We start from the raw sequence: 13,583 nt of genomic DNA, 5'->3' as shown, positions 1-13,583 counted from the left end.
ATACCTGGACTTGAACACTGACTGGTTGCAGATGGACAGGTATAGACCACCTGGATGTTTGGTTTGGTTGGTTTTTTGTCAAAAACTCACTTTCAGCTGACTCACAGAGAAAATATGTATGTCTCTTACTGCTGTCCACATTTGCTTTTAAAAAGATGTATCTAGGCATGGATTAACATATGTTGGTCTGTGGGCTACTTGCCAGTAAGAAGCTTTTTCTTCCTTTGTTTTCCCTTCAATTGTTCTTTATTCAACCCCAGGTGCTCTCACTGGAGCCAAAATATAAAGGACACTGCTATTTGCTGCCTGTAAAAATATATCCGCACATTGAATACAAATGTACTGGCATATAGAGTAACTGTATTTGTTTACTCCAGCATTCATTACAATGCCATCTTGCTTAAGCACATATATCTCCTGTGCCATACTTTTTTTTGTTGTCTACCCCTCCCCTCAAGCATGTTTTGGGCAGTGTTACCCTCTATATAGAAAAGATTACCAGCTTCGAAAGCACAACAGGATAGTGGGGGAATAGATATCATTACTTGTTTCCTACAGGTACTAAAAGCAGTTCATTGATCTTTCAGGGAATACGAATCACACCATGGACATGTTCAGATTCTTATGTTGGCAATTAGCCTAGCCACTTAAGACAGACTCGGTATCAATTTGCACTGTGAGCAATGCTATACTGGTCTATCCCATTGCTACCCCAGACAGTGGGTTATGTGGCTGGAAATCTGAAGTGCAGCTAGGAATGCTATAGTGGTTTTCAAGCTTTTTTAAAGGAGCTTCCAGCATGCAGTGAGAACAACAACAACATACTGTAAGCTTACCTTACTTTACCGCTAAGTTTAGCCAAGTCCACTCCTAATCAAAGCAATCCATATTAGGATTTTAGTACGTCATCTCTTTTCTTCCTATACAAAGAAGTGGCGTGTTCAGGTCTCCCAGGTTAGCAGAGCTCAAATAAGAGTAAAAAAGCAGAGGGCAAGGCAATGGGATACTGATCCAAAGTACAGAAGTTCTTATTCTTCTTCCCAAGAGCCAAAGTAGAACACACAAGACAAAACTGGGCTCTTACCCTCCTCTATGTTAAATAATGCCAAACTAATGGAACACAGCTACCATAACAACCCATTTAAATGTCAGAAGCAGTGATAAATATTTCTGCTAAGTATTATTACCAAAACACTGACAAAATGCAACAAAATACATAGTCTACTGTTGTAACTGAGAAACGTTTTGCCTTTTGGTTTGCTTTTTCAGTAATGATTGAAGACATTGGATGTAATTCCAATCCCGTTGCAGTTAAGGGGACTGCTGCCTTGACTGCAAAGAGTAATATTGGATCCCAATACGGTAATGATGAGCATCTTCATTTCCAACATGCTACACTTATAATGAGTCTAATCTTGTTCCTGGCTGTGCTTTGAGCAATAAAGAGCATCATCATTACAGCTACGCAGACTCCTGCCAGATCTCTGCTTCTTTCTGCAAGACACAACTGTGTTGCCACATACTTAATTTAATTGTGAAGTTATAAATGCCAACAAGGTTTATGAAGCATTTCTCTGGAAAATCATCAGCACATTTGGAAAACAAAAATGCAAGGCACTTCACTAACAACTAGAGCTACCAACTGAATCAAACAAAATGACAATACCTTGCACAACTTCTTCTCCTACAGAAATCTTGCATCTACAAATGATTTGCAGTTTTCTGACAGAGCACATGATTTCTGCAAAACTGAAGCTTGCTGTGGGAAAATTCTGATCCTGTTTAAAAAACCCAAATGGCTTCTCTTATGAAAACAGAAAGCTTTTACTCTACTGTCCTGGAGTCAGCAGAGCTTCTTATCTTGTTTCCTCTGACAGAAGCGTAGTTCACAAAAACCACAGCCTCCTGTGAGCTAGGCCAGTACACCGAATAATTTGAGTACATGCTCCTCGCCCCCTCTTCCCACTGCTTTGGACAGAAGAGGGGAACTGGAGAACGTATGCTGCATCAGTCTTCACTGAAAACAAAACCAAAAGGATCACTGAACTATGTCCTTAGAAAGAAAGGCAAATGCAATTGATACGCTAGCGTGCACATCCCTGACTTCCTGGTTTCCTTGCCTGGCTGGACTGCGGACTTAATGAACAGACATAGCTGCCCTGACATTTTTAGAGAACATCATTAGTAGAACCAGTATGTTCTTATTCCATATCTTGGGTTAAAATGTTTTCCCTTAATTTCTGTGCGGTATCTGGAATTGAGCACCAGGTATATATGGGAAATTATACAGGATTTAAACAAACAAACCCCACAAACCACAAAAAAAAAAAAAAAAAAAAAACCACCAAAAAACCCCAACCCGCACTCAAAAAAAGAGAGTGCAAATGGTGATGTGTTTATCTTAAAGTGGCTCTTTTGCAGGTGAGGGTATAGATCTTCCCTCAGAGTTCCAAGATGGGACAGCTAACTGTTGCTAAACAAACACTTCTGATGCATTAGCACGCTTACAACATATGAATGAGTATGCTTGTTTTACAATTTGCAAATTCAGCACTTACCATTATCTCAACTCTGCCCTTCCCATTCTTGTTAGTATCAGAAAAACATGGAAAATACTCTTCCCCAATTAACAACAGCTTGCAGTTACAGCAGCATTTACATATATTACATTTATTGCTGTTCTATATTAATGGCCTTATTTCAGTCAATATTAGTATTCTCATCATCACTCCATATTTAACTTTAAATTGCAATTTCAGTTATGTTTGTCTTGATTGAGTTATACTGTATTTGCATTGCATCTCATTTTCTGTGATGCTGCCAGGTATTTAATTATTGGATGGTTCCTGAGGATATCATTTAAATTTAAGATCATTTGGGTGCAATGTGGGATTGTGCATCCCACAACTATCAATATGCACTGTTATCTATTAAAAAATATGACATTGAGGTGCTTCATGTATTTGTTTTGCTGTACAGTGCCTTCACATGCAAACTCATCTAGTGATCTAATATTTGATATTGATTTTATCTAGAGCAACTAAATATCCACAAAATATTCTTCCATTTACTGACTTTTGTTAAGAACTGCATCCATATTGTTAATTTTTAGCTGGTAAGACTTTTGGAGTATGCTTTGATATTCTGTTATTACTTAAATATATCACAATGTGCTAAGCTGTTTTTCAATATATGAAAAGATAACAGAACTTAGACTGAACACACCTTGGAAAGAGGAAAAACACAAAGGGTCTTTTAGATCATAAAGCTGAACATTGCAAGTTAAAAGATTCCCCATTTACCCCTTAAACCACGTATGTCTGGAATTTATGAAAGATGAAGCACCTGCCAGTACAGCAGACATGTAAAGACTTTTTTTATTCCAGAGTCTTTAATTCAACTGATAAGCATGGTGAATTACCAGTTCTGTGTCTCCCAGAAGGTTAGATTATAATATAACAATGTATTCCACATTATATTCTGCTGTGCTGAACTGGTAAATGACACAGTGGAAATTACCAGCAAGTCCAAATTATCTAGCTATTTTAATGCATCTTTACTGGTTTCAGAGAGCTGCAGAGGCTTATCAGGAAAGAAAAATTCTATTATTGCCCTTATATCATCTATACATATTGCACAAAGAAAAAATGAGTGAACCAAAACATAGCAATCAAAAGGAAATTTAGTATTGTATGGGAACTCTCCAGTCTATTACTTACTGGAACTAGAAATTGTCCTTCTGCCTTCAAGTACAATATGCATCACTGGTCCATTCGCTTCCTGTACTACAAGAAATTTATATTACCCAAGCGAATTGTGAAGCTTGGTGCCAATATTTATTTATGAGGCTTCTTAAATTCAGATTAAGAAATAATTTGCCATTTTCAGTAAAATAGGCTAGTTTCTCTTACTTACATTTTCACAGAATCTCTCTTACCTAGGACTAGCGTGTATTTGTCTTAGCATCCTAATGCACCTCATTGAAACAGTTTGATTGGCTTACGTGTTATAGTGCACATCTACACATGCTCACTTACACATTTCCAGTTTTGTTTTTTTAAAAAAAAAATTTGCACTACAATTACTAAGAAAGGAAAAAACCCCATCTCATCTAACAAATCAGACTTCATCACATTAAAAAAAAAAATAAACACACATCAAAACAACTTTATCATTGGTGTCAGACATTTACCACTAGGAAAGTTGACTATGCTCTGGAAAAGCAGGGAGGCACTTGCGGAAAACACAGACAGCTCAGTTAAATCTAGTGAAATATCATGCAGCATTGTAGCTTTTTCTTTTGTTATAGGAAGTACAGTTAGGGAAAAAATATTTAGTGTGCTTCTAAAAAAAAGCAAGATTTTAAAAACAAATTTAAAAGAACAGTTATGTGCAGAAACAGATGCTCTTTTAATTTTACATTGGGCCCCACTTTTTTAACTCCTGATTAGAAATTCTTAAATACAGAAGTTAAACATAGTCTGATTTACTTTCATATCTAGACTGATGCTTGAGATCTTGGGAAGCTGTCATAAAAAGCTAAAAAAATTCTGCAGCCAATCACCACTATAGATATGAAAGATTCAGAAATTATGCGTACACTTTAGAGCTCAAGATCACAAAATCCCCGGCAAATTTTACAGGGTAGAAAGCAAGTAGTCACTAAATTCTCACTTCACTCACACCACTGTAAAATATTAAAAAGAATACAAAAACCTCCAAGATGTGGCTAGCCATATGGTTTGCCAAAATTTCATTGTTCACTGATTAAATATAAGAGTTGTAAGGCTGTACTCAATTAAAAAAATAGAAAACATATAGCTATGTAATTTGGATTATTATAGCTCAGATATAACTTGCTTTTCATGAAAATTAACTATGCTTTTCAAAGAAGAAACTTAGAGCAACAGGGACTCTCACAATCATGACATGCAACTCTTCATTTTCTTCATTAAAATACTGAATGAGTAATACCTCCATGTTCTGGGGAATTGAAAAAAAAAATAGCTAATTCTTTGAGTTAAGAAACACTGAGAATCCTTAAGGACAAAACTCAGATTTCTTTTCTCCCTGTTGACACTTGTTGGCTTGCCACAGGCTTCTACATAGTATAGCACGACTGCAGGGCAGAGGATCAGTCTCTCCGTACCGTAGTGTTACCAAGAGCAGTATTCTGTATATAGCACAGCTGGATGAAATAAAATTTCTAAAGCAGACTATGATGCTAAAAATAGCAACTGATTTTCTTCTACTAGCCATAGCCAACAGACAGAATTTCTTTTTCTCACCTGATCACCTCCTTGAAGATGCCTTGTAGCTTGTCTTGGCTATTTTTGTCTCTTGGTTGAGATTTTAGAACCGTTACATAGGCACCACTCTCAGTTGTTAGCTTCTTTCCAGGACAGCATGACAGTTCTATAGAAGCAGCTTCAGGACCTAGTGAAAATAAAAAGGATAGCAGGAAGGAAAAAAAATTATGTATAACTGGAATTTCTACTCCATTAGTGCTGCAGACTGCATAGGCTCTGCTGAATCAAGCAGAAGATGTAGAGGATAGTAGATGACACACTGGCCACTGTAGATTTAAATTGTATCACCCATTTATTAAATACTTTCTACCTGAAGTTGCTTGAAATAGGGCAGGCTAGAAAACAGATACAACACATTAAAACCGCACCAGAAAAGTGATTATTTTTTCTTATCTAATTCCCATCTGGTCTGTGGGTCTGTATATGCAGAAGAGGGATAAAGGGAAGGGATTTAACTTCTCTTTAAGTGTCTGTTTCTAACCCAAATCTGTTCAATTTTTACTTCCCTCCTTGGGGTTCATGCTTCTCCATCCCGCTATTTAAATTATAAATCACCTAATCAGCAGAGCACAGTGTACAAACTACTGCATTACTTCATAGTTCCAGGCATGACCAACGTGGTCTGAAAAGCAAAAGAAGCTGTCCTGACCTCCTCCTAGTTACCTGGGCCAGGAAAAAAAAAAAAAAAAAAAAAAAAGAAAACTTATGCCTTCAGCATACCACCTCTTGGCTCTGTCACGGGCAACCATCATCTTGCCAGCCTGGAAAAAGGGCATATCTATGAAACCTTTGCAAATCGGTGCTCAGAATGGATGTGATTGTCCTATTGTGTATGACCATTGATCATCAAGTCATGGCATTTCCTCCATATGAAACAACTCCTACAGGCCCAGGGCAAGCAAGGACCATATTTTCATTAAGTTCTTTTACTGATGTTAAGTCTATAGTTTATAGCTCTGCTAGATGCAATGTTTCAGGCAGAAAGTCTTTTTGAAAGGCAACAACTCTGCTTTGATTTCATGGCAACAGTACAGTCTTAAGAAGCCACTGAAGATGAAGAGAGCAAATCACATCAGACAGCTTTTATTCTCTATTTCTTCAAAAATTACAGTCCAGGATAGGATTTGTGAGGATGGCAGAGGTAAGGCTTTCCCCTCACATAAAAGAATATCTTACCCCTAACCATTTTTTTCAATAATATCTATAATTCTGCTGCATTTCTACTGTTAAGACGTGACAAAATGACCTGTCACTTGAAAAAGGGGGCTGGGGGAGGAGATGAGGAAGAGAACAGTAATACTCCACATACTGTTGTTCCAGTCATCTTTTAAGAAATCCATCAGCTACAAAATAAATGGGCTTTTCCCTTTTAAAAAACTGACAACCTTTAGAATCACCAAATTTACAGAAAGACACAAGATATAAATTGGACCAGAAGCCTTTCAGAACAATTTCTTTTCAGACTAAGTGAAAGCTGAAGGCCTGCCTAAATGGTATTTCACCTAAGCCACAACATGACAGTCAATAGGTGTTCATTTCTATGCACTAATATTTGATTACCAAGGACAGAAAACACTGCATTCCCCAGGCTGAGGGGAGATGTGCCCCGCTATCTAAGGTCATTACATCTGGCAACTTCAGCAGATGCAGAATGGGAAGTTGTACATTAAAAGTTCTGAGGTCATATTTGCTCTTTCTTAGGAGGTCTAGGGACCACTGGCCTTTCTGGATTGTGGGGAGAATCCTTCAGGACAAAGACAGGGAATATCACGAGTGTCCTCAATGGTATGCAATGCTTTTGGCTGAGGTCGGCTAAACCCCGCTCTTTTCACATTAAAGAAAACTTCTCAAAAAACATGCAAGTGTGATCCACAGACTGGAGACCCGCATGTGCCACCTATTCCTTCTGCCTCAAGAGGTTTTGAAAACCCATGGCTGGGGGTGGTCACTGCCATTGGTGACTAGTGTGAAGTTTGACATTAACATGAACAGCCCAAGACACATGATCACAGTTCATGACATCTTAATGATCCTTAAACTTCCTATTGCTACTGGTATTCAGCTACTGAGAGTTATCTAAAATAAATTTAAGTTAATCAGTACGCAAAATACAAAAAGCCCTTCTTATTTGTTCCCTAGGACTACACCCTGACCATGTACTTCCAGCAGTCCTGGAGGGATAAAAGGCTCTCTTATTCTGGAATACCTTTGAACCTAACTTTGGACAACAGAGTGGCTGACCAGCTCTGGGTGCCGGACACGTATTTCCAAAATGACAAGAAGTCATTTGTCCATGGGGTGACAGTGAAAAACCGAATGATTCGACTCCATCCAGATGGGACAGTCCTTTATGGCCTACGGTACGTTGGGTATTTTAACTGGATGTATGGCTGTCCTGGCAGAATGCAAGTCATGACTGGTAAATGCAGGTAGTACCAATGCTGCTCTCCTCTCCTTTTTTCCTGGTTTGTCAGTGCAGCTGTGTGAGTCAGCAATCCCTTCATCTAGACCACACAATACCCCCAAGAATTTTCCTCAGGGCATCAAAACTACCTTTAATAGCTATAGCCATAACTAACAAAGCCTAACACCTCTGTTTCTTTCAGCTCTTCTGAGCATGTTAACACTACTACTGAGTTCTTTATTATAGTTCTTTCCTGGCAACCAATCATAGCTTAGATAAATATTTCCTTCCTTCTGAAATTCTCCAGCAGTTCTTTAGAACAATGTAAAAATATAAAATTTGGAGTCATCTGAAGAAATGTAACCAGCATTTGGTAGGGAATAAAAAGAGAACATTTGAAAGTTTACATGAATTGAGGATTATCTATACACCCAAGTACGTGTTTTCTTTAATCTGCCTTGATTTATTGCTGCCTCGTCTCACTGCAACTGCTTCTTCATATGGTGCAACCTGTGTTCACCCCTATAGATAAAAATAAATTCTAAAATCTGAACAGGCATGATCAAATTATAAGGTACACAAATGTAAATTTAAAACTAAACCAAGTTATTTGTTATGTTGAGGTTGCTGCAGAGCCTGAGTAGGCTTTGCATTATTTTTAAAGGTAAGGTAGCATTGCTTGGAAAACACCCATTACCTGCTTGAAACAACCTTTGATCAGTGTTATCATTCAACGGTAAAATAGTGCCTGGAGAGTATAAACCTGGAAGCATATTTCAGTTCCTCAGGAAAAAAAAACATAAAGCATAAAACCTAGCTGAAATACCTCAAAATGATGCCTAAGATAGGATTGGGGGGAAAAAAACCCAACAACAAACAAACAAAAAACCCTGCTGTGGTAATTAAAAATGAAAGCAATATTTGGGGAAAAATAAAAGTTTGAAATGACCACTTAGCCTATAAAATCATAACCTGTTAAAATACAACACTACCCATGGAGTCAGAAAAAGCCTTCCAACCCACCAATTCAAGCTTCACAAGAAATGAAAAAAATTGTTTAAAAATTATTGTTTTGGTTCATCATAAGTTTCCTTTTGAACTTGGCAGATTCACAGGCACTGCATGAGTTGCTACCCAAGGACCACACAGGCACTTTGCTACAGCCAGATCTGTTCTGGTACAGAAAAACTGCTACTTCCGTTGTGAAAAAGAAAACAAGGGACCCATGTGGAAATAGCTGATAGAGTACAGGCCATCATTATCATCTGCTAAACAGTGCACTTGAAAAATACATCTTTCCCATTGCCTTCAGACCTCCTACAGTTCCTTTGAATCAAACTGACTCCAGAAAATCAGCTTAGCAGGAAAGTTATCATTAGAGGACTTTCTGGTCTAGGAACTTTTAAAATTTTTTTTTTAAGGCCAGAAACTAAATTTATTTACATTCCAGGACTTGCACAGTGGCAACAATGTGCATTAAAGCCAAGTAGTCCCTCACAAGCAGTTTTATACAATATAAACCACACCTAGAAATGTATGCCAAGCACGTACTTCCATACACGTGCCATACATCTATATCAATAACTATCTTCTGCAGAGGTAGCAAAAGAAGCTGTGACACATCTGGTGAACCTGCTGCAAGTCCTCTCACGTGCTTCATCCGCAAAGCACCAGCCTGGCCGAGAAGCTGTGACCCTGCCCAAGGATAATGCCTGTGCTCTTCCTCTCAGAGATGTTCAGGCAAACCTCCAGTGCAACAGCAAAGATGGTCACCTTCACATAACGAGGTTGCTAGTTCATAAGGTTAAATAACCATTCACATTTGAATGGTTAAGCTAGTTCATAAGGTTAAATAACCATTCACATTTGAATGGTTAAGCAGCAGTTCTGCAACAGCTGCAGCTCTGCAAGTTAATACCCCATCCAGTACCTCACTGCTCTCAGTAGGAAAAACAAACAAACGAAAAAAGCCAAATAAACAGAAAAACGCCACACGCATATAAAGGGCAACCTATATTCCACACACTTGCACTCTGCTACCGGGCCATTCCCTTCTCCTCCCTCACCCCTGCTTCATGCCCTTAATACATGCTGGCACAGGGGTAACCTGGGGCTCCCCCAGGCTCCTGGCTTCCCCACCTTCTCACCCAGAGAAGGCAGCAGGGGCTCAGGGTGCAGCAGGGCCAAATACTGCCAGACATGACCATCTCCACCAACAGCTTTGTCATCACCAGCCACATGCAGAAAGAGACACTGAGCTGTCAGGTCTTTTTCACAGCTCAAGCTGATGTGCCATTTTTAACTCTAAGTACAAGGCAGCTGTTTAGATACATCTGGTGAGCAGACTTTGGTCTGCCAGCTGCCAGTGAAAACACGTGTAGTGTCCCCAACCCACAAGAAAGATCTGTTCAAAGACACAGATAACAAATGAGCAGAAGAAAGAACAAAGATGAGATACTGAAACAGGTTTCATAAAACAGCTGGCAATTATTGCACTAAGTTTGTGTCTATTAGTGGTCACTTTCCTCATGGTAATAAATATGCTTCTGTCAGGCTATAGATTACCTTTAGATCATACAAACAGCAATTTCTTCATATACCAGCCGACACATATGCCTCATAAGAAATAATACAGGAGAAAACACTGCAGAAAATGTTCTTAGGTAAAGTTCAACATTGCCTGTTAGAAATTTGAGTACAGCTCCAATATTAGTCTCACGAGAAGGGAAGAAACTTTGCAACATACTAGCTTGTGTTTAGCTTCTATGCAGTAGATAGGGTAAAGACAACCACCAAATCTCTCATAGAGGTGCTGTGACCTGTGGGTTTCACTTTCATTACTGAAGGCAGAGCATTGGCCTGGCATGACTTGAACAAGACAGGCAACACTAATGACACTGCAGGCCAGGGTCTGAGTTCTCAGCAAGTTAGGCAGGGCCTTAAACCATCTCTAAAGGACAATTTAAATACTTGCTTCCCCCTGTGCCTCCTATTCCCCACACAAATTTTCCATTTCCAGTCCAGAGTTAAATGTTGCTTTTCAGGCTCAGATATGAAATTTTACTGGCGGCTTTAAACAGGAATTGGAAGAAGCACAGCAGCTCTAAATATTGTGCTTTTTCTTGCATCCACGTACTCGGCAGTTTGGCATTGATGCAACATTCAGTCTCGACAGAGTTGAGGAAAAATAAAACAAGGTTAATCATCTGGCTTTACAGATGAATAAACAAGGGGAATATGCACCAAATACACTGGGCTGGTTTTAGATCATATAACAAAGCATTATCACTTCAGTATGTCTCCATTATAGTACCATTTCTATGATGAAAAACCTTTAGCTATTTTTTCCAGTAACTTTCAGCTGCTATATCCCCACAGTTTAAAGAATGGTGTGCACATATAAACTTGTACAGACACAGAATACTCCTAAACTAAACCTTCTGCCCTCTAAAACTGTGCATGTTATGTCTCTTACCACAAATCCTACTTCTGTTAATTATTCACAGTAATGAATAACGTGCAGCATTATTAACCAAATAACTCTTTCGTCCTATTGCCCAAGCAAGTAAACACATATAAACATATTTAACTCCACATTGATATTTCCATTGAATTCCATTTCAAATGTGCCAGGGAAGTTGAGTGTCACTGTTAAGTATTAGGTACCTGATGATGTACATGATTTGTTGGTTTCTACCGAGTCCTCCCACCAGCAACTATTATTATTTTCTGTGGTGTAGCCACTTGCTTCCTAAGGAGAAAAAAAAAAAAATCTTTGAATCAATGTGCTAACCTGCAGCACTGTGAGGCTCGTGTCTGAGACAGCTACAGCCTGGTCCCAGTACAGCTGGTAAAATACAGGATTCTTCTTAATTTTTTTTCCTATTTTTAATAAGTCATCAGATCCCATTAGCTATAACCCTTTTGTCCCTAGCAGCGTGTCTCATTAATTTTATTGCCTTTTCAGGCAGGATTCTCTGGAAATCTCTCCCAGAACTCTAGATTCACAAAGTAACACATACTGTTGTTTCTTTTGCTTGTCCTTTCTCCCTCTTTCCTGCGTAAGATGCTAGAGATGTAGTCTGTCTTTAAGATATTTAAGGAAGCATTATTAATTTATTGTATTAAATTCTATATTCAAATTCTTATGTCATGATATCAAGAATAGAAGCTCTGATTAAATCATCCTTTCCTAATATTTTTATGCCACCTCTTAATCCTCAGCATTTCACTAGCAGAACAATGACATCTTATGGCTTCCAGGACATCTGTTCTGCTATCATGGCATTGCCTCAAAATAAGTATCAGCAGAATTTAATCTGGTGCAGTGAAAGAAGCATATCCTTCAAAAACTATTATTTGTCAGGAAGTGCAACATACCTTCAGCGATACCTTTACGTAGATTTCCCTTCCTTCTGAGGTTCAGACACAAACCTATCTTTCATTAGAGCAAGGCTTCATTTATTTCAAGGCAGGGGGACTGAGCATATTGTGACAAGTATGCAAAGGTCTTCCTCGGAGCACCAATAACCTTTGGGTTTAGTGAGACCATGCATTTTTACACTGCTGCGGCAGAGGATGCCACTTTGCTAGCCACTGCTACAGCTACAAGGAGGCGAGGGGGGAAGGATGATCTTTGCCTTCAACATAAGAACTTCACCACTTCTTACACAAAGAAGGTCTTCTGTGATGTAAACACTGTAAATCCCTCTAGTTCCAACCAATTCACAAATATAAATTGACCCTGTCAATGGTGGACTTACTAACCACTTATTCATGCAATACCCATGAACGTCCATCTAGCATATCCTAAAGGTGGAATACAAGAAAAGCTATAAATGCTGAATGCTTTGGGTTTAAATATAATCTTGGAAGTAAATTCAAGTACAAGCTTCCCTTCCTGACTGTCTCTATTTTGGCAATTTATCCAAGAGTTACTAAGGGAATTTGCTAGCCAGGAGCTCACATCTTTTAGTGCAGTGAAATTTCACTGCGTTTTGGACTGGTTTTGTATTGCCATGATCTGGGGCTATGGAGTTTTGGTTTTCCTCCAAACACCTTCATGGGTTTGATTAGACAGTCAGTATTGGGTACATTTGACCTCATCCCACCATAGCAACAAGCAGCCTACTTGTACCGGTACTCAGTAAGATTATCCTCACCGGTGTTACTAAACAGCTCCATCCAAAAAAAATTTACTGCGATCCTAAATCATAAAAAATTATGTCATCTAACTGAAATAAAAAGCTACTTTTTATTTCACTCTACAGGAAAATACAGGGCAACTTATAAGGCAATCTTTTATCAGGTGATAGAGTAGTTTTGAAAATGATACAAAAAGCTATTTCTTCCATGTGTCAGTGCCAAGAGATTTAGCAGTGGGCATCTTTAAAAAGAATTGTTATGCTGGAATAAAGAATCCAAGGAAGAGCAAGACATTAGATCACAGCTGACACTGAAAGCTTTATGTTCTCCTACTTACTGTTTTCATATGTGGTTACCTGGTATTAAGGCTCATAAGAACAAATCTGGGACTTCCCTTATATTTTTGAAACCTGAAGATATACAAGAACTTAGCAAAAGTCAGTCAATCAAATATTTGTCATTTCTTCCACGTCCTAGAACATTTCAGTCTCTGAGGGCCACTTTTCAGGATTCAGAGGCAAATGAATGCATTCCTCAATGTATAGCTATTAGGAAGGGGTAAGGGTGAGGGGGGCAGTTCACATGTGTGTTGCAGATGCCAGTTCAGCCTGCGACAGGTCACGCTGGGCCTGCTGCCAACTTTCTTCCAACAGACTACCCTTAAACAAGCAAGCATGCCTGATGGGCAGCCAGCATAGCCCTTAACCACAGCGGGTGGACTGCTA

The 13,583-nt window shown here is 38.8% G+C and overlaps 1 protein-coding gene across 4 annotated transcripts in view; it reads left to right on the top strand.

The window, feature by feature from the left end:
- The window catches only part of GABRB1 (gamma-aminobutyric acid type A receptor subunit beta1), a 138,902-nt gene that overhangs the window by 67,437 nt on the left and 57,882 nt on the right, over positions 1–13,583 (top strand). For 3 of the 4 annotated variants that reach the window (XM_075091558.1, XM_075091561.1, XM_075091560.1), the window contains exon 4: positions 7,449–7,669. In XM_075091558.1, the coding sequence (XP_074947659.1) occupies positions 7,449–7,669 (221 nt within the window). Of the gene's footprint in view, positions 1–2,116; positions 2,194–7,448; positions 7,670–13,583 lie in introns of those variants that run through there. The other variant, XM_075091559.1, reaches the window with a different exon arrangement.

The sequence above is a fragment of the Phalacrocorax aristotelis genome, chromosome 4, assembly GCF_949628215.1.
Source record: "Phalacrocorax aristotelis chromosome 4, bGulAri2.1, whole genome shotgun sequence".
Lineage (NCBI taxonomy): Eukaryota > Metazoa > Chordata > Aves > Suliformes > Phalacrocoracidae > Phalacrocorax > Phalacrocorax aristotelis.
This window is presented reverse-complemented; position numbering and strand designations above follow the sequence as displayed.